Genomic DNA, 22,384 nt, shown 5'->3' on the forward strand with positions numbered 1-22,384 from the left:
GGGCCGAAGGTTCACCTTCCAACAAAAGAATGACCTTAAGCACACAACTAAAATGACAAAGCAGTGGCTGCAAAATAAATCAGATTTTTGACTGACCCAGCCAGGTTTAGATACACTCACGCAGTACATGCTTAAGGTAGCATTAAGGTACAGGTTTTTCTTTACTTTGGAAAACCTATTTGCATATTTCTTGCCCAAAATCCCTAGAAACGCAAACACAGTATTTAAGACCTTTTTACCTGAAATGCCATCTTCATGCAGGATATTGGAATAAAGAAATTCCACATCAATAGTTGGCAATTTTGTGAACCTAGCGTTGAAAGTTTACAAAGCATGCAGGTGAAGACCTGGACACATCTAGGTATGCACTTCATCAAGACTTGCACAAGGTTCTCCATCCAGCTAAAGAAATTTTTTGTAAAAGTCTGACCACCAGAAATTCTGGTCTCTGTATGGTCTTTAAATTCATGAGCATTAATAAACCGATTTGCTGCTTAATACTGACAATAAATGGTGAAAATAAAAGTCAACAATTATGTGTCACTTTCCTCTCAGGGGCTTAAGCCAGAATAGATGTGACAGCTTGTGGTAGTCCTCAAATAGCGCAATGTCTCTGGAGAACTGCATTTTAATGAGGCAGGAAAAACAGCTCATAAGTGGCAACACGCCTCAGGATGTTTTTGTCTGCACATTATATTTGGACCCAGGGGAGGAGAAACACGTAATGAATTATATTTGGTACTAAAATGCATCATTTAACATTTGACGTTACATGGCCGTATCATTATCCTGTAATAAACGTCAATGATGGTGATTGTTTTGGAGCGATGCATCCCACTGTGTGCAATAGAGCTAGATGTAATACCTCCTGGAATAACCTTCATTCACACTAACAGTTCACTCTCTAATGACAATTTTCCTCTAAGTCATCAATTCTGCAAATGTGTAAAAGGCTATGGGGGTTAGATTTCTGGTAAGAGGTCCACCTACACAGATCCCCTGTATAAAATAGAAAGTGGATTATTCAGGCTTTCAGTGACAAACTTTCAAAAGGATGAGTCACAAGTTTTTATGTTGTGCTCCCTTGCTAATGCAAAATTCTAACGCTGCTGTAGAAATGATGCCTCCAACGGTTAATAGTCATAATCTTACCATGTCTGACATAAAGGACGTAAAGGAACATACCATCAAAATCCATCAGGATAAACCAGGACCACCTACTCATATATCCAGGCACTGTGACTGTGAAAATCTTCTTATATTAGATATCTATGGCTACCTTCCTTGAAAAATTAACTTGCTAAATTATGCTAATGAGCTAGGAAGGTTCTGGTTGGACTATCTCCTCAGTACTACTCCTCCCTGTTCCTTATGTAATCTCACTTCAGTAGAAGTTTTAGCCCACAGTGGGAGCGAGGATTTAAACAAAAAAAAAATTATTGAAGGGAGCACAGCGCATTGTTCTACTTTTTAATAAAGTACCTTTATAGATTTATTTGTCAAGCTACAGTTCCCAGACAAAATGGATTTAAGGATCCCAAAATTGGCAATATAAGCTTCTCCATTTCCATGTTCAAAATGCAACACAAATTCAGCATGTGAATGCAGCCTTAGGGACCCCACCCAAATATTGAATTTGTGGTTTGGAAAATCTGCAGAGTAAAACAGTAGAAGTGTAGTATAACCCAAAATACGTCCTTAACCAGAGCTAGGATGACTTCCCCCTAACTTAAATCAAACACCCTACAAAAAGGGGAACTCATAGATCATATATTAAAAGGATTACTTTTTATTGCATTAATATTAAAACAAAGAACATACATTGACAAAGTTTTTACAAAAATGTAAAATGATCCCAAGAAAAGGTGGAGCCGGGCAACCCAATTGTAGCAGACCAGTATTATATGTTGCTAATATCCTTATATGCCAGTACTCATATCAACATCTCTATTTCTTAATCCAAATGATTTCTTTCTATAGTCAGTATTAGACTGGTTGTTACCTTGCTGCTATGGCTGCCGTCCGCCCCTCGCCCCGACACGCGTTTCGCCAATTGCTTCCTCAGGAGGCGTGTTTAACATTTGGCTACACCTGCAGATAGCTTCAGGTTTCGCTAAAGGATCATTTCTCTTAATTTCCGGTTTATTGCACTAAACACGAGAAGGTTTCATCATACTTCAATGCCTAGAAACAGAATCAAAGACTACACCTGCAGCTTTTCCCACAAAAAACACCCATTAAAAACAGTGTTTGAGGCATCCGTGGAAATCACCGAACCAGTTGTGAAAAACCAAAATACCAATGTGAAAGAGCCCTATGTCAATCAAAGATAAATAAAATGCATATATCTTTTAAATTGGCCTATAGCTTGCTGCACATATATGTGGAAAACATCACACATCAGAAGAAGGGGGGCTCATATGGTTTATGTGAAAATACTTCATGCATCTTTTAAATGCATAGATAAAAAAAAAAAAAAAAAAATTATATATATATATATATATATATATATATTACACACACACTTCAATGGGTCTCTATAAATAATAATTTAACATAATTTTTATAGGTTTTTGAATGTTTTAGTACCCATTTGTTACAATAGTGCAACACCTGTATTTCCTTTAATATGTCCATCTAAGATGCTGTCTTTGTTACGGGATGAATGGTTTTCTTTGATACCATTTGGGAAAATTACAATTTTTTGTTTTTCCCCAATCTTTATGGGTAAATAAATGAAAAAAAAAAATAAAATATTCAGAAATTTGGACTTTTTTCACATTAAGGTTTTCACCAAATGAGAGAATTATTTTTATTTTAACAGAATAGCTATTATCAGGCTTTAATGATCAGTATATATTAACCCTAGCGGATCTGATTAGTTATTCAATATCCTATGCCTGTCTATGATTGTATTTTGCTTTGTTACATTGCTAGGTGCCACCACAGAGGCCTTACTGTGCTTTTTAGTGAAGACCTAATTCTTGTACAGGGTTTTTTTGGGGTTGATTTCAAGATCCATGAGATGACCTTGTGGAACAGTATAAAAAAAAATAAATACCGCACTATGTGCAAATCCAGCTCACCCTTCTAGCCGCTCTGTAGCCTTCGATTGCATGCAGGTGCTTGCAAATCCATGCAAAGGTATTGATACATCACAGAACAAGGGGAAGAAACGACATTCAGAAAGCGACCATGAATAAGGCGTAACAGCCAAAACGCGTTTGTCCCAGTGTTGTTCTCTTTTGATTTGTGCTCTATTGAAACATAACGGGTAAAAATAAAGAAGATTTTATCAAGCCACGCTTTCTGAAGGTGCGGATAAGTGCCGAGATCGTTTCTTCCCCCTGTTTTGTGGCACAGCAAGTCCATTTTCTGAATTGATGCTTCATAATCACTTCTCAGTAGCAATTATGTTATTACATTGCCAAAACAGAAGCAAATGTTTTTTCTCTCATGGTTTATGATGGGTTATCCTATATTGAAGAATGGCATTGCCATTTATCTTTATTACTGGCTAAAGTTGTTAAACATTCGTTTATACATGTGTAAATGTAAGGTGCAGCTCATGAGCACCACCTAGTGAATAGTGTAGGGGCTTACAAAAAAAAACCCCAAATTCACCATTTCTTATGCAAACCAACAGCTAAAACACAACTCAGAGATCATTAAAAAAAAATAAGTTTATTACAAAATTTTCCATTCTACAGTGTACATAAACACAAAGCCAAGAGTGATGAATGAGCCACCAGTCATTCATTCAATATAAAGAAAAGAACAGCTGTCAAGACACAATGGGAAAAAAATAACTAGTCTATATATGACAGGAGTAAATGTATATTAATGCTCACATTTTACTATGTAGCTGTTCACACACAGCTAATAGATACGTTGTAAAGCCATGCGACAAGTAATGGCACATTTCAAGAATTAATGTAAAGGATGGCTTAGAGCAGTTCAATACATAAAGCTCTGAAATTAACAAGTCCAGATGTAACTCTTAGGACAAGACACTTCAAAGGGTTTTTTTTGGTTTACTTTCCTGTATCTCTGCACAATGTTAAAGGAAATCTACCATCAGAACCCACCACGATAAACCAGGGACACTGTGATAATCTTATGTCTGTCATCCATGGCCTCCTTCCTACTAAAATAAAACTTTTTAATTTATGCTAATATGTCTGAGGGTCTCTGGTGGCTGTTTCCAGAGCCCCTCAGTGATGCATTTTCACTGGTTGTTAAAATGAGCAGATCTAGTCTCCCCTCCCTCTGCACTTCCTGCTGCTGCTAGGAAGGCAGAGAGCAGGGGGGAGGATGAGACATGTTCTGTTCAATGTCATGCAGGCTCAACAGCCGGTCAATCTGCAGCACTAAGGGGCTCTTTAGCATAATTATAAAAGTGTATTTTAGAAGGCAGGAGGTCAAGTATAATAAAATCTAAGATTACCACAGTCACAGTGGTAGGTGTCTATGAGCAAGTGTCCCTGGTTTATCATGCTTGCTTCTTGCTGAGGATTAAGGGCCACCTGTTGTCACTAACCCATTATATAGAATCACTTAGTGAGGATTACAACGAGGTCCCTCTATATTCTGGGAGATTTAGGTTTATGCAGAAAAAGTTATGTTAACGCTGTATTTACATGACCTGAAAGGATTCACAGGGCTGAGAAGGGTCATGTTGTAATGTCTCATCCTGGCTTGATGGATGTCCCTTAGTCCAGATACATCAAACAAATCAGGGGGAGGGGTAGGGGGGTAGAGACTGCTGATGGTAGCTGATTATATACTTCCTGTTGGAACATACGACCCAGGAGGGAACAACTCAACGTAATTCTTTTTCAGCCTTCATGACTCTATAAATTTGTATTTAGCATTCGAAGAGTTATATTCTGGGACGTTTGGCGATACAAAGAAATATAAGGACATCATTGTGATCCCATTATCCTGGATAACTGGTTGGTGATGGTTTGCGAGCCTTAATCTTCATAAAAGATTCATTTTAACATGTTGGCCAGAAACAATTTAGTAAAGACTTGTCTTCCTCATGATCCTAAGGAATTCCTGTTCATTAATTTCCCCATCTCCATCACGATCGGCTTCATCAATCATTTCCTAATCAAAACAAAATAGTGACATTTTTAAGAACATGGACATAAGGAATAATGGAACTTGTACTTGTAGATGGCGGCTATCTTGGAAATAACTCCACTTTAGAAAGACAATAACATTTTGTGAATCTGATTTTTTCTCATAATGACATTGGGGGAAATTTATCAGAAGCGTCTCCGGTAAAACTGTTCTAATTGCCCATGGAAACCAATTAGAGTTTAGTGCTCATTTTCTAAACAGCTGTGGGGAAATCTGAGCTCTGATTGGTTGCCATTGGCTCTGACACTTAAGATAAATCACCCCCAATGAGTTTTGGTGTATTCATTTATAGCATTATGGGGCACATTTACTAAGGGTCCGCAGCCGCAAATCCGTCGGGTTTTTCCCGAATATTTCCGCTTTGCGCTGTATTTCACGGGATTGTGGCGCACACGATCGATTTTTGGCGCACTCGCGCTGACTTTCGCGCGAAAGAAATCGGGTACGTGGCCACCGGACAACCCGAAGGATTCGGAAAAACCGCAGAATTTAAAAAGCCATTTGTGTCGCAAGATCAAGCACTCACATACACCAGAAAAAAGCAGGTGAACTCCAGCGGACCTCGGCGCAGCAGCGACACCTGGTGAATATCGGCGCACGGACCTTAGTGAATCCCGGCAGAACCCGAATCAGCGTCGGAGAACCCGCCGCTGGATCGCGACTGGACCGGGTAAGTAAATGTGCCCCTATATGTTTTTGTATCACACGTTTGTATTCCCAGAATACCTCTTTAACCCCACCTTGAAGAATCTATAATTTTTTTTATTTTTTCATGTAAAGAGCTGTGTGAGGGCTTGTTTCTGTGTAACCAATTGCACTTCATAGTGCTGGTATTTAATATTTCAGGCCATGTACTGGGAAAAAAATCCAAAATGCGGTAAAAATGGTGAAAAAAATGCATTTGCACCATTTTCTTGTAGGCTTGAATTATACAGCTTTTACTGTGTGCCCCAAATGACATACATACTTCATTCTTTGGGTCAGTACGATTATGGGAATACCAAATTTGTATAGGTTTTATAATGTTTTCATACATTTACAAAAATTAACACCGCTTGTACAAAAAAAAAAAAAAAAATATAATTCAGCATTTTGACATCTGGCGATAACAACTTTGTCATACTTCAGTGTACAAAACTGTGGTGTCATTATATGGGACTTTTGATGACGTTTTCAATACTACTATTTTTAGCATTATACGGCCTGTATTGAATTTTTTATATTTTTCAAAATGTCAAAACAGTATTTTTAACTGTGGGCGCTGTTTGAATTGTTAGTTGTTTTTTTTTTAATTTTACTATTTTTCAGATCTTTAACCCCAGGTTGTCTGATCCTACAATATACTGCCATACTACTGTATGGCAGTATATGGGGATTTTCATCTTTATTAGTTACTATGTGGAAAATCGCACATTTGCCCAATGTGCACATCAGAAATAGCTGAATCTGAATCCAGAGTAAAATAAACCAGATATCAAAGGCTAGGAAGAAGCCAGCAGCAGGATACAGGTATCAAAGGCTCCAGTTGTGCCAAAACAATTTTGTCATTAGCTTTAAAGTTACATTTTAAATGTTGAATCACAGAAGGATAAAAAAATACATGGTAATTGTGCTTATGATCCCTTTAGGTTTGTAATGTGCAGTTGAGGCTGTTACACACTACAGCTTTTTGTACAGAGACTAGCAGGGATTCCCCAAAGGGCAGTATAGGTTAATTTTTTTTTATCTTATATCCTGCCTTGAGAAAATTTCTCCACAAATACAAACCCATTTTTATTGTACGTCAAAATAGTAGCATTAGCTGGTGATATAAAGAGGGCACCATGTGGTCATACTGATATGTGAGCGTTTTGTAAGTCTACAAATGCGTCATGGTTTCTGCCTATAAGGGAAGCCACCGCGCTTCACCACATACATTGAACAACAATAGCATTGGCACTCAAAAGACCCCAGAAATTTACAATTAGGTCAGCTAGTTTTCTGTCAGTGTGTCACAAGGCATACATATACGTAACTATCTCCCCAGTTATAACTATGCCTGAAACCATTTCAAAACACTGTCGATTAATCTGGGATAATAGGAAAGTATGAACTGTACAACAATTATGACAAGCATCCAATTTACATTATAGGCTATTACGTGACACTGACACGCATCTCAATATCCTGCCGATGTCTGATAAGAGGAAGAAATCCTTTCAATGCAACATACCTGTAATTCTTCATCTGTCAGGTTTTCACCCAATTCCTTGGCAACCCTTTTTAAGTTTTTAAAGGAAATCTTTCCTGTGCCGTCATCATCAAATAAGCGGAAAGCTTTCATGATTTCTTCTTTAGAGTCTTTTTCACTCTAGTTGCAAACAGAAACCAAAGTTGTAGAAAGAAGTTGTGCACAGAACAGAACATAGAAAAATGTCTTCCACATACCATCTTCTGCGTCATTAGAGATAAGAAATCCTCAAAGTCAATGGTGCCAGAACCATCTTTATCAATGTCGGCTATCATCTTTTTCATTTCTTCTTTCTTTGGCTCAAAACCTAAAGCACGCATGGCAACCTGTAACAATGCAAATACATACATTATGGAACAGAGCAAGCACCCACCAATGTGAGGACCCCCCGTGGTTTATTTAGAAGGTCAAGGACATTATTGGCAGTTCAACTAAGTAGCAAAGAGAATGGCATGTTTTCGTCTACGATTATTACATACCAGAAGATGTATTGTCCATAATAAGAGATATGAATAGGTTAAGGAATGCCCCTTAAGTATTTACATAAGGGCTCATTCACATGACCGGCGGAGGAACGTACATATGTCCCCCATAGACGGCTATGGCACAAAGACTCGGTAAGGTGAGTGCAACAAGCTAATAGCAAACTATTTTCTATGGAGAGGGGAGGGGGAAGCACCCACATGTGCCCACATGCTAGTGTGAATGAAGCCCAAGTATTACAAGATAAAATAAGTATTATAACTATTAGCAAAAATAGCATCAAGCCATTAAAAGTGTTCTCCCGGGTGTTGAAAAAAAGGGCCCCAACCACTGGACAGTAACTTGCATGGGCCCGCTGCAGTCAATCAGGGCAGGGGTGATGGACCGTATACAAGTATCAAATAATAATACGGTTTGATGCTCATACATAAAGCACAATGTAAAGCAGATATGAGGTAAAAGGACTACAGGGAAACAAATGAATGGTTCAGAACCCACCTTTAGCTCCTTAACATCAATAGTACCAGACCCATCTGTGTCAAACAAGTCAAACGCTTCTCGGATCTCCTGTTTCTGTTCTTCAGTTAATTCAGGTTTCGCTCCAGTTTTCTTACGTTGGGCAAGACCAGGCTTTCTCATTACAGATGCCTAATAAACAATAGAAAAATTGATTAAAATATGTCTTCCAGATACAATTTGCTATATAAAATGTAAATGGTCAGTTTATAGTAAAACATGAAAGAAAACACTCAATATCTTCTATAACCAACGCATACTTTCTAGGGTTCATATACCACGCACTAAACAACAGAGGGCTGCAGAATCCAAATCAGCTCTGGGTAGGAATACTACTATTTGTTCAAAACATCCTTCACAGCCATGACTACCATAGAAGGGCGCTCACACAAATTTAGGTCCACAAATCTCATGTTCTACAGGTAGCAGTATAAATTTTATTACCATCGGACCAGCGTGTAGGTTGAAAGAAGGATATGTTGTCCGTATCGGTGGCACAAACAATCGTGGAGGAGGCAATGGCTTGGAAGTGTTAAGCAGAGATGATGATGATCCCATACTGACTCACTAGTCGCCTCGGGTGACTATCATACACTGCTTGACAGGCTATGGAAACATTGCGCTTGTTACCCTCATCCCTTGAGGGTTGTAAGATCCTGGTAACATCATCAATCACTGCGCTGGTACAGTACAATATACTACAAGACACACTTACAGGATTTCACCAATTATATTACTCATTTTACCATTAATGGACGAAAACATTTTACATCTTCTGTCGCCATTCAGAGGCGCCCAAAATAAACCTCAATATTAAAGGGTACGCCAGTATTTTATATTGATGGCCCTCAGATCTGATTGATGGAGTCTAAGGAGTTCCCATATGCCACAAGAGAGTCTGAGTCCTGCCTGAAGGTAAGGCACTTAATTTAAAGTACTGGACAAACCATACAGGCAGTCCCCAGCTACTACTTTTGATTTAATTTTCTCAAACCTTATCAAATTTCTATTTTTTCTTTTTTTTTCAGATAACATCTCTCCGTGGCTCCTCTATCTTTATAATACTCCTACTTCTATCCAAGTTATCTCTAGGTCTCTCCATGTGATCCCCTCTTAAAGAAGACATGTAACCAGAATTTTACCACCCTGACTAACAATGCCTGCTGATAAAGGGTTACAAGTCCTCCCCATATCACCTAAAATTAGCTGCCAGTGAGGGTCTGTACCTTAATTACAGCCATTTTTCTTATATCCAGATTAGCTTTCCTGACTCCTGTCTGCTGGCTGTGACTCTTCTCTCTCCAAGGCTGCCAGTGAGAATCTGTACCTTAATTACAGCCATTTTATGATCTGCAAATTAGCTTTTGACTCTTCTCTCTCCCAGTGAACCATGCCCCATTATTATGACTGATATCTCTGTGTCTCTTCAAATCACTGTCCTGCCTCCTTGTACTGTCTGCTAATATTCACCTACAGACATATAAAGCTCTATTTACTTATAGGAAATATTGTGTCAAAAAAAAAAAAATTAACAATGCCTTGTGTTCAGGGCTGTATTTAGACTTTATGCCAGATCTATATGTGAAAATGTGGTGACAGGTTCCCTTTAAATTTTTAATGTTACTACAGTCTGCAGGAAACGTTCCAGTTCAGCTCCTGTTTCAATTGTTAGCTCCGCCCTGACAAAATTTGAATAAACGCCCGACCCTAGTAGCTGAACCCAGTTTGCCATGCTGATATTGTGCCAGAATCAAACCTCTGACATAGACACAGTACTAGATACTGTATCTGGACATAGATGTACCAGAACAAGGCTTAATACATAGATACATTAGCAGAATCAGATTTGCAACATACCAGAACCAGACTTATTACATAGCTACAGTAACAGAGCCAAGGAACAAGTGATCAAAAACAGTATGTACCCAATAACAGACTAAAAAAAATAACAGTGTATACTGCATATAAAGAGCCCCTGCTCAGAAATATATATATATATATATATATATATATATATATATATATATATATATGAACAGTGACATTAGAGATTATTGTATGTCACCCAAACATACAGATAGATTGCTAAAAAATAAATATGGATTTTTTTTTGTAAAAATGGGTAGTGAATAACAGAAGATTAAAAGAGTTGACAGGAGGTTTGACGCTTAGCTGCAATACCACATACTACCAATTGTCAGTTGAGGTGCGTTTTTTGGATGAAAGCATCCATGTAAAGCATCAACCTAAGGACAATCCCTTGAAAGGGGTATTCTGGGAATACGGACATCCCATAATGCTATGAATAAATGAATGCAACAAAACTCAATGAAAATCACAAATTGGAGCTAAATAGTTTTTTTTGTGATTCACAAAATGGTATGTGCTTCCTAAAGTAGGTGGAGTTCTCTGCAAGATGGCTGCCACATGATACTACAATCCCCATGAGCCCTCAGTAACAGCTGCTCCTTCTCATGCTCTGCTCCTAGTGATGATCTAACAGACTGTCCTGCTCTGTGACCACAGCAATGGCAACTAATAAACTTCACATTTCTCTCACCTACTATAGGTGTGTATAACTGCCATCACTGCACATTACATAAGCCCCACTGAGATGGCTGATCACCCCAACACTGGATGTATCACATACTTAACTGGTATACCATGCGCCAGCATGTAATAAATCCCCCCCCCCCCCCATATCAGTATGACCTACCATGTGCCCACCAAGTACAAACCAACTCTTTCCTCCAACATACAGATCAACAAAGCCGAGACAACTCCTTTAAATCCGCCAACAAAATAAATAATACTTCCAACATAGTGCCTTAGAAATGCATCCATTCTGTCCCCCCAGCCTCCAAACATGCAGTCCGATGTAAATCCCTCAGGTCCCTCCAGCTTTTTAACTGCAGCCCCATGTAACTGCATATAGCCACCCCTGTACCTCCAGCTCTGCCTCACACCTTTACTTCTGACTCACACACACCTTCACTCCATGAGTTGTCCCGTCTACCAAGATATCTGAGCTTCGCAGCTCCTCAAAGGAAATCTACCACCAGAATGAAGGATTGTAAACCAAACACACTGACATGCAGGACATGTGACTAAGAAGAGCCGGCTCTTCTGGCTCCTGAATGGCTTGCTATTCAAAATATAATAGGGAGCCCGCAGGCCAGTAAGTCAACGACACCACACAACATGAGGGCTTGGTGAGACGGTTAGGGACGAGGTTCAATGAGCCATCGGCTCACTGACGGGAGCCGGCTCATGTCGTTCACGAACATATTTCTGCTAAGGGGAAACAATTTAAATAACAATTACATATTATAGTTTAATGATACATTTGAGTATTAATCATGCTTATTTCTGGAATACCCCTTTAAGGGCAGAGATATTAGCGCAGATGGACAGCAGTGACTGAACATCTCCCAGGCTGCACCCAATGATGGATCACCGTCCATGGCCGTTATATCAGCAGGTTGTGCATGTGATCCCTTATAAAGCAGAATGGGCCATAGTCATAGTACGTCCAGCAGGTGCTTGTACCAGCTTCTCCTGTAGATGCACCATATCTGGCCCGTATAGAAGACAATGGGCTCCGGCACCTACCATTATTTCCTGGAGAGCCGCCCGGGGAGCGCACAGCTCAGTCCTCCTGGCACAGCGCGTCTGTTACTGGGATACGGCTCTCCAGCCCAATACACACTGCCCCCGGGAGCCGCCCAACCCCTCGCGGTCTGCCTAGAAGAGCCCCGCCCCCAGGCACAACGGTGTCACTACAGGCGCCCGCGCTGCCCGCCGTCCCAGCAGAACGTTACCAAAACAGACGCTAATTACAGCATTACCATGACGACGCCACGCCTCTTCACCTAATTGGTTGGAGCTCTCTGGCCGTTCCCACATTTCACTGGGGAGGGATCAAAGGGTTTATAGTAAAGAACACTGTGCGCAAGCGCAATGATAAAAAGAAGTCTGCGTTCCCGCTACCGCGGGCCATAAATTGTGCACATGCGCACTGACTCGATGTGTTACCCAGACAACACCTGAATGGACACTTTCGCGGTGGGCGGTGACAATTTCAATCAGGTCCGGTTCACCAATGACATCAGATGGTGATAACCAATCAAGACGCCGTTTCCAGCAGCGCGTACAGGCAACATTATTGCAGGAATACCGGAAGCAAATTGTGCGATGGTTCTCATGACAACGGAGTAACTGTTCTGCAGACGACCGTACCAACAGTGTCCCCTTGTAGGGGTGATCGGGTGAGAGTGCAGCACATAACAGTAGGGTTCGCGAAGGGGGTTGTTATATGTGCAGAGGGCAAGTATAAACAAGATGTAGTCACTCTCTCCTAGTGCTGCTGCTGAGCTTCTCCATGTCTGATTCATTCCATGATACAAATTATCCCAAAAAATGTGGATAACAGCAACTTGGAAAAGTGCACATGAATCTCCGTGTGACTGAGAGGCCATGAGCGCGCCTTTATTTCAATACATTTAATAAATTTGAACATTTTAATGAAACAGTGTCCAGCCACGGCCTCATATTCTGCCTCCCATCTGTGTGTCATAGAGATGCTTCTAGACCCTCAGGAAAGACATAACTTTATCATTTTTCCATTGAATCGTATAAAAGTGGGATAAGTTGCTACTGGCACCATTTACTATTCAATGCCATGTACTGGGAAACTGGAAGAAAATTCCATAGCACCATCTTATATCAGAGCAGGGGCTTAACTACAGCGGTAGCAGCTGCTATGCTGCCCGCAGTGTCAGGGGTCCCGGCATCTGACCTGAGAGACTCAAGAATGTTCAACATTATATACATATTATGCTGCACCATGTACAGTACAATATGTATATAACAGTGCATATCTTCCACAGTACACAGCATGAATCAGCAGCTCAGATAAGAAATGTCTGGGGAGAGGGAGGGAACAGCAGGACAACACCGACTATGAATTGCTCACCTCTAATTCCTGCTGTGTACTTCCCACATGTTCTCAACACCTTCTGGGACAGATCTGTGTATAAATGTATATATCAGCGGATAAATGTTTGTGTATGTGTGTAAAAATGTGTACAAATATGTAAATTTTTTTTAGGGGGGTCCCATTTAGAAGTCTGCTATGGGGCCCAGCCTCTCCTAGTTATGCCCCTGCTGTTGGCTGCATTATACTGCCAACACCCATTACTGATTTCTATGATCGGTGCTGGTACCGATTGCAGGTGTTAACCATTTCACTGCCTGAGTTGCGTAGGCACTGCCATCTTGGATGGGATCATCACTACCGTCATTGGGAAGCAATGATCTGTATGAGGCTCCAGGACTTTCAGATAGATTTATTACAGTGTGCCAGAAACGCACTGTTATAGATCCATAGCAAATTCTACAACTAAAGTAATACCGTAATATTGTAGTATATGGTAGGAGCGATCCACCCCCTTAGGGTTAAAGTAGCCTTGGGGTATCTAAAAAGTAGTTGGGAAAAAGGTAAAATAATAATAAAAAAAAATGTAAACTTTAAATTTAAATTCCCCCCTTCCTTATTGCTGATATGAATATAAATAAATCTATAAACATATAAAAACAGTTATTGCTGGTGGTGACCCCTGTAACAGAAAATAGCTCCCAAATATCTGAAACACCACTCTTTTGCCTTTTAACAACAGATTACAAAAGTACAGTTCCCTGTGATTTTACATACTTGTAGTAGTTTGTAGTCATGTGGCAAGTAATGGGGAAACATATGATTTTCTATGTACTTCTTCTATGCTATACTGATGCCCTTACTTGTGTAACAAATCTGAGGTGCAAAACCTATTTACAGCCATAAATGACCAGATGGTGTTTTCTTTACCTTAGACCGTGATGTCAGCTATTAAATTAGGAGGCCACTTGGGACTTATTGAATTATTCAACATTTCATCTTCAGTGAAGACCTTCCTAGGACCACAGAAATCATACAAGTTCATTTACGATCAGGATACTCAAGAAAGCACTTTGATTTGTTCACCATTTAGACTTCTGGAAAGTTTAGATTTATCCAGTGCAGTTGGACAACTCTTCAATGAAACAATTCAAGCCCATCATAAAGTATATAAAACAGGTACAACAACACTGTTTTTCCTTGTTGGCGTGTGGAGCAAAGCTGTACTTGAATGTCTTCACCATGGAGTTCCTGTTTCATTGATTGTCTCAGGAATGCAAGAAGGTCTCAACTCTTGTATTGAACACGTTGAGGCTTTACACATTCCACTTTATAATATACTTGGCACAAAGCAGAACTCTTTTCATAGGGTATCCGTAGTGGACGGCGGGAGTGATAATGTTTCTAAGACTAAAAGTTCTAACTTCTCTTCTTCTAGAGATGGAAACTTTGGTCTTGAATGTCTGGGACACAGTCCTAAAACCTTAAAGTACGTTCAAACAACCCCACCTAGTAAAGGAAACTTACATAGTCAAGGAAGCCACATGAGCAAACTGTCTCGAAGTAGACACTTCTCGATGCCAAAAACAAGCAGCTTTCAGAACTCTTCACAAATCAGTAGCCACAGCTTAGAAGATCTGACACAGTCTTTAAGTCATGGAAATTCGGAGGCAATGGAGCTTGTGGAGAAGGCTGGTACTCTTCTACATGAAACTGCACATGAATTATTTGTGACTAAAGATCTCTTCCAAGCTTCTCGTCTAAATATATGCTTTTTAAGGGGTGTACCTGAAGTAATCTCAAGTGTTTCCTTTGGATATGTGACATTATTGAAACAAGAGTATGCTACAGTTGTCCGCAACTTGGAGGGTAAACCTCTGAAAATTCTACTTTTGGATGGAGATCTCACAGAAATATATCGACATCTTGGCTTTAATAAATCAGCAAATTTGAAATCCGTGTCTCAATTTGGCGTCAATGAAAGAAGAACATGGGAAGACACATGGATAAGTACAGCATGTCAGAGAATAGTTGAAGCTAATATTAACCTAATTCTAGTGAGGGGTGATGCTTGTCCACAGCTTATCATGCAATGCCTGAACCAAAACACTCTTATTATTACTCACGTAAAGCCAAACATTCTTCAGGCATTTAGTGACTGCACAGGTGCTGAACCAGTGACTTACCTCACACAGATAAGTCACTATAGCATAGGATGTGAAGTGATTGCCAAATTATGTCCACAATGGAGCCCAGAATCCAGTCAAACAATTGCTGTGAATTTCCATGCACATAACATAAATCTGGTTACTGTACTGGTAAGCTGCAGACTGCTGCCTAAAATGCAAATAATAGAGGATCAGTTTTGGGCGTGTACTCATAGACTACATAATGCTTTGCTTGACCAAAAAGTGTTTCCTGGTGGTGGTGCAGTTGAACTTTTCTGTCTTCATTATCTTCGAAAGCTTGAGGGAAACTTCGTAAACGGAGGACCACATTTCTGCACGCCATCTTGGTTGTCCTACTCCATGGTCCACTACAAATCTTCTATCTATCAGTGTCTTGCCAAGGGCTGGATTCTGTATATTTCTACTCTTCTTTTTAACATGGGTGAATATGCTTCAGAATTTGAAGCTATGACTTTTATACAGAAAGAACTCCAAAACATTGGTACTAGCTCTTCTCCTTCTTCATACGTGTTTAATGAGTACTCCAAAAAGGTTGAGCTGATTGATGATGAAAAACTTCAGATGCACCATAGAAAGGTCACAGTCTATGATGATGTTAATCCAAAGGTGGAGGCATGGCGCAGTGCTCTGCATTTAGTTCTCACTGTACTTCAATCAGATGCAGAGATCATTACAGGTTCCACACAAAAACAGATCATTGAGGGAGAATCTTCAAGTGGCAATTATGTTTTTCTATGAAATTTCTATCCTTTTTGTAATTAAACAAGTGAACAAAAACTGTTTGTATTGTATGCATATTATTTTACACAAGTCATTTATTCTTGTTGCAATATTATCAAATTCTGGCTACTTTAACATCTACAGGGACCAAAAGGGCCTCTTTAAAGGGATATTATGCCCCCAGGTTGGTTTGATATCCTTTTGTGCTAGTTTTAGAACCTGCGCAGGGCTGCCTGCCTCCATGAGGAAATGCATTGTAAGCAAATCCTCTGAAAGGTTAATCAGTAGAAAGAGTAGTAGTACCGGACATGTTCATACTGGACAATTGTAAATATTTTTTTATTATTATTATTGGCCTATGTAAATGCCTATTTCCTGCTCCTGTCTCACTTTCTTTCTCATCTGCTTGCTCTAAGGAGTAAACAAATAGTTTACAAATAGTAAACAGTTATAGCTTGATCCTTTGCAATGTCAAATTTCATTTTGTATCGGCTCTTTCTGGTTAGAAAAGTTTTGTTATGGAGCGTGAGAACATTTTCTGCATTGTTGTTTTTCCACATCTTCCCTGAAAAAAAAAATAAAACTTGCAAATGAGATTGCTTGCTTGTAATTAGAGATGAATTGACCCGATGTTTGCGATTGCAACCCGGATACATTGCCAGATTGATGCCGAAGTTCCAATCCCGCAAATTGACTCCTCTAGAAACTATCCATGGCTATAATTGACCAGGGGTTCAATTTGCCTGATTGCCTGTAAGGTATGTTGATTGACCCTTTAGGTCAGGGGTCGGCAAATAATTTTCCCATCAATATTAAAATTGTTTTAGAGCCCAAGACTAATGAACCTAACTCAGTTCTACCCAATACCTAATTCCACCTCACATTATGATCCTATTTATAGTGTCCCTCTCCTCATGCTTCCTTTTAAATTGCTTGCTCTATTATAACCACATTTATAATACCCTATCTCGCTATGCCCCCTTTTATAATGCTCTCTACGTTACTGCCCCATTTATAATGCCCTGTTTTGTAATGCTACCTTCATTATGCCCCAATATATAATGTCCCCAGTGGTGCTGTACATAGTGGCAGAACAGGAAGTGTATTACAGGTGGTCCCCTACTTAAGGACACCCGACTTACAGACGACCACCAGTTAAAGACGGACCCCTCTGCCCCCTGTGACCTCTGGTAAAGCTCTCTGGATGCTTTACTTTAGTCCCAGGCTGCAATGATGAGCTGTAAGGTGTCTGTAATGAACCTTAATTGATAATCCTTGGTCCAATTACAGCAAAAAATTTTGAAACTCCAATTGTCACTGGGACAAAAAGAAATTGTCTGGAACTACAATAATAAAATATACAGTATCGACTTGCATACAAATTTAACTTAAGAACAAACCTATGGAACCTATCTTGTACGTAACCCGGGGACTGCCTGTACTCCCTTCTCTGCCACTATGACTGCCGGGTGCACCATTCTCCCTACGCGATCGGCTGCATACCTGCAATGCCTCTTTTTAGTGCAAAGGCAGGCGGTTGACATATAAAGATCACGCAAGCTGGTTAGAGAAAGTTAGAGGGCCGGATGTGGGCCACAGCCATATAAAGCCCAGGTCTCTCTTAGGTGGTAGGTTATTAAGTAAGGACACACATGGGGCAAAAAACATCTTCGAAATGTCATTTGCTTTTGTCCGTGGAATTAAGATTGTTCTAAAGCTGAAATATTTGTGCCCATGGTGCCAAGCACTTATGCGCTCTGTCTGTTCAGTCCACCCATCACCAATACAAGGATTAGCTGCAAGGTGTGTTCCTGCAGTAAAGTCTGTATCCCAATATGGGGGTTTTAAAGTAAAAACCAGGAGAGTGCTTAAATAAAGCTCTTAGGGATAAGAAATGACATATAGGTGAAGATGGATTAATGTGTTGGTCTTTATACCAGTGCAGAGTAGAACTACACAGATCTCTGCTGCACCAGATTGTGTCTGATCTGTGTCTGATGCTGGATGATTAATCTGGTGCAGTATAAGACTGGTGAGTCAGACTTTGCACCTCTTATTAGTTGTTCTAGTTTACTGCACCTCAATATTGCATTTTCTTGCGCACTGACATAATTTTCTAACGCACAGGCTACTTTTTGTCCAGTTACCAAGGACACAGCCCTTTTTCGGACAAGTCGGAACACTTCCTAAAAATGGTCTAAAACCTTCAATAATGTGGTACACAGCATTTCAGGTGCAAATTACTCCAGGCTCTAAAGCTGCAGTTCATTACATTTTTCAACATTACATGTTATCGAATCTTAGGATGGTAAAGAAGTCCAGAGTAATTGAGTGATGGCCTTTTTACAGTGAGGTACAAAACATAAGGCATCATGAAGTAAAACGTCCGTCACTCCCGGGCATAAAATTTCTGGACATATAGATTGTGGTTTTAGTAAGAAGAACCTGCGTCTATAAAGCCACAACTTACTGATTATGGCAGATCATTATCATAGAATGGAATCCCCATCAATTTACTGTACTTGCTAATGGTAGTTTAACTCATCTGGGACCACCCGTAGACTTTAGACGTCAGCAGGCGCAGGTCCCGAGTCTGCAGCGACGTCTTTAGTGAAGGAGCGCGGTACATAGAGGAGCAGAGCAGGTGCTGCCACCAGCTCTATGGGCTTGGCATTCACTTGACCACCGGGTCTAAAGGGGTTAATCAGAATCCCCAGTCATAGGTAGGTGTCTGTTTTCCACTATAACTGGGGCTCTTATAGATGCAGGGGAAAACTTGCAAAAGAAAAAAAATAAAGTAAAATAAAAAAAAAAAGTGAAAATGTCCACCAGGGGTCTTTTAAAGTAAAGTAAAAACTCTTAAACTTTTAATACTTTATAACTAGCTCTATGTGTCCTGAAAAAAACTGCAAAAAAATTTAAGGTTGCACGCAAAAAAAAGTTATGGCCCTTAAACTAGCGCATACAAAAATTTGCTAAAAATGCCCAGTCACTAGAGCCTTTTCAGGGCGCGACACTAAGGGGTCAATCCAGATTTTCTAATGGGGCATGTGGGCAGAATATGCTGAATCAACCCCTCTACAGTTTTGTGAAGGTGTCACAAAGAATGGAGCTCCATATCAGTAAAAAAAGGCTCCAGTCCAGAAGGTATTTATGAATGGTTTTATTTCAGGTTCCCAATTCAATGTAAAAAATGTTCTGCCACTAGATGGCACACTTTCTGTGTTTACCAAGTTACCATAGTGCCTGACTAGCTTTTCAGCATCTATTTATATGATAAATGCAGGCCATCATTTGTTTCTTTATTTTCATACTTTTGCTATTTTTGTAAAATGTTACTAAAACTCTAAAAGTATAATGTTTCGAAAGTCTTATAATAAGTTTGTTTTCTCTGCCGCTAAGGCAAGATGCAGTATGCTAAGGAAGCAGGATGTCATGTAGCACATGTTGATCTTGTCTTCACAGCACTGGTGGCCACAAACCACAGTCTCCATAAACAACCTTTTCATTTTGGGTGCCTGTTATATAACGTTTGGTTTTGCTTTAGATCATTATCCCTAAAAACATAATTAATACAGTATTACGTTTTTATAAGTTATAAAGATAAAATGTGCAACTGATTCCAGGGAGTCACCAAGGGAGTGGAAGTTCCACTTTCGCATCTCCAGAAGCAGAGGAAACCAGTGGCGGACTATCCATAAGACCCACTGGGAGAAGTCCTGGTGGGCTGACTAGTTTGGGGCAGTCTGGGACTAGTGGGGCCGGTGGAAAAATAAAATAACATGAACTCACTTTTCCGACACTCCTCAGCTTGCCGACGTCAGTATGGCGTTGTCACCGCCAGCCGGACTGGATCAAGTAGTGGGTGAGTTCATGTTTTTTATTTGTTTGTACTGGGGTGGGTGGGTTGTATACAGGGTGGACTGGCTGGCTGTATAAAATGCGGAAGAATGACGATACTGGGGAGGGGCTGTCTGGCTATATACAGGGGAGCTATCTGGCTGGCAATATACTGGGGTGGCTGACTTGCTGTATACTGGGGGGACTGGCTGGCTGTATACTGGGGTCTGGCTGGATATATACTGGGGGGGCTAGCTGGCTATATACTGGGAGGGGGGCTGGCTACTAGTAATAGTTATATTTCTGTACATAGGGGGCAGTATTATAGGAACTATATTCCCATACCTAGGGGGCAGTATTATAGTAGCTAAATTCTTGCACATATGGGGTAGTATTATAGTGGTTATATTCTTGTATATTATTGTACATAGAGAGCAGTGTTATAGTAGTTTATTCTTGTACATAGGAGCAGTATTATAGAAGTTATATTCTTGTACATAGGGGGCAGTATTATAGTAGTTACATTCTTGTACATAGAGGGTGGTATTATAGTAGTTATATTTTAGTACATAGGGGACAGTATTATAGCAGTTATATTCTTGTACATAAAATGCAGTATTACTATATATTTTACTTAAAGGCAGTATTATAGTAGGTACATTCTTGTTTATCGGAGGAGGTATTGATTTGGAACATCTATAAGCAGTTTGTGTGGAGTTCAGTAACTCCACCCACATTACATGGCCACACCTACTTGTTTTGATCCCACCCTCAGAATGGGGCCACTTTTACAGTTTTTTTCCAGGACCACTTTAAATTCCCAGCCCGCACCTGCCAGGAACCCTTTGGTCAAATTAGAGCCACCAGGATCACTTGAGCTTGGATCTTCAAATTGGAGATTGCCCTGGAGAGCAGGGGAAATGCATGTTATATACACTGAGGACAGGATTGACATCTGTACTACTTGAGGCATCTGGTCTTGACAAGATACAAAGACCAAAAAACTTTCTTCTCTAGAACCCATTCACCTTCTCTTAATGCTATTCTGCTTAGAAATTCTCCAACTTATTAGATTGCATGTTTCTTTCTGCCCATTGAAACAAATATCTGGCAATCTGGCATAATACCCTAATCTTTGTGCTACCCTGCTTGTTTATATACATTACAGACATATTGCTGGACAGAATTCTGACGTGTTATTTTTACAGAAGGATTTAAGTTCAGTAAAGCTTGAGTCATACAGTTTATAATACTATGGAATTGGAAGATGTAGGACACCAGGAAGAGTCCCAGCCCCTTGAATTAACTTACCTTCTGAATCTGTACCCCAGCTGACATCTGTGGTCAAGGTAACTAAAGGTGATGGTCTCCAATAGTGTGAGCGGACCCAAACTGCAAAGTTAGGTCTGTGCCATACTTTGTGTGTTCCATGGACCCAGACTTCAGTTAGGGGTCCAGATTTGAGATATACTGGAATAGCTGTGCAGCCCATCAACCAGTTTTTGGCCCCTAGCAACCACAGGCATGCCCACTACAATTGCCCTTTTCCAGGTAGGGAGACAAGGCTGTGAGGGACAGCTATAAATTTAAAATAATTTCCCTTTTCAGGGGAGTGGGAAGAACTGCATTTGTATACTCTTAAGCTCCTGTATTGCAGTGATAACAACTGCATCTATATACTCATACACTCCTGTTGTGCAGTGACAATAACTGCAACTATACACTCACCGGCCACTTTATTAGGTACACCTGTCCAACTGCTCGTTAACACTTAATTTCTAATCAGCCAATCACATGGCGGCAACTCAGTGCATTTAGGCATGTAGACATGGTCAAGACAATCTCCTGCAGTTCAAACCGAGCATCAGTATGGGGAAGAAAGGTGATTTGAGTGCCTTTGAACGGCATGGTTGTTGGTGCCAGAAGGGCTGGTCTGAGTATTTCAGAAACCGCTGATCTACTGGGATTTTCACGCACAACCATCTCTAGGGTTTCCAGAGAATGGTGCGAAAAAGAAAAAACATCCAGTGAGCGGCAGTTCTGTGGGCGGAAATGCCTTGTTGATGCCAGAGGTCAGAGAAGAATGGGCAGACTGGTTTGAGCTGATAGAAAGGCAACAGTGACTCAAATCACCAGAAGAAGAGCATCTCTGAACGCACAGTACGTCAAACTTTGAGGCAGATGGGCTACAGCAGCAGAAGACCACACTGGGTGCCACTCCTTTCAGCTAAGAACAGGAAACTGAGGCAACAATTTGCACAAGCTCATCGAAATTGGACAGTAGAAGATTGGAAAAACGTTGCCCGGTCTGATGAGTCTTGA

General features: G+C 40.3%; 2 protein-coding genes across 6 annotated transcripts; one reads left to right on the forward strand and one right to left on the reverse strand.

The window, feature by feature from the left end:
• Nucleotides 1-3,665: 3,665 nt before the first annotated feature.
• On the reverse strand, nucleotides 3,666-12,499 carry LOC140073543 (uncharacterized). 5 transcript variants are annotated; one of them, XM_072119372.1, is made up of 5 exons: nucleotides 12,424-12,499; nucleotides 8,360-8,509; nucleotides 7,576-7,704; nucleotides 7,361-7,498; nucleotides 3,666-5,112 (listed from the first exon to the last, which is right to left on the reverse strand). In XM_072119372.1, exons 2-5 carry the CDS (start codon nucleotides 8,498-8,500, stop codon nucleotides 5,023-5,025), a joined length of 498 nt encoding a protein of 165 aa, XP_071975473.1. In that variant the 5' UTR covers nucleotides 8,501-8,509; nucleotides 12,424-12,499; the 3' UTR covers nucleotides 3,666-5,022. The 5 variants fall into 5 exon arrangements, with proteins under 5 accessions (XP_071975473.1, XP_071975474.1, XP_071975472.1 ...); XM_072119373.1 differs by lacking the exon at nucleotides 12,424-12,499 and adding an exon at nucleotides 12,250-12,396; XM_072119371.1 differs by lacking the exon at nucleotides 12,424-12,499 and adding an exon at nucleotides 12,226-12,393.
• On the forward strand, nucleotides 12,166-16,770 carry BBS12 (Bardet-Biedl syndrome 12). The gene is made up of 2 exons (XM_072119368.1): nucleotides 12,166-12,645; nucleotides 14,249-16,770. Exons 1-2 carry the CDS (start codon nucleotides 12,490-12,492, stop codon nucleotides 16,238-16,240), a joined length of 2,148 nt encoding a protein of 715 aa, XP_071975469.1. The 5' UTR covers nucleotides 12,166-12,489; the 3' UTR covers nucleotides 16,241-16,770.
• The last annotated feature ends 5,614 nt before the right edge of the window (nucleotides 16,771-22,384 follow it).

Source organism: Engystomops pustulosus, chromosome 1, assembly GCF_040894005.1.
Source record: "Engystomops pustulosus chromosome 1, aEngPut4.maternal, whole genome shotgun sequence".
Taxonomy (NCBI): Eukaryota; Metazoa; Chordata; class Amphibia; order Anura; family Leptodactylidae; genus Engystomops; species Engystomops pustulosus.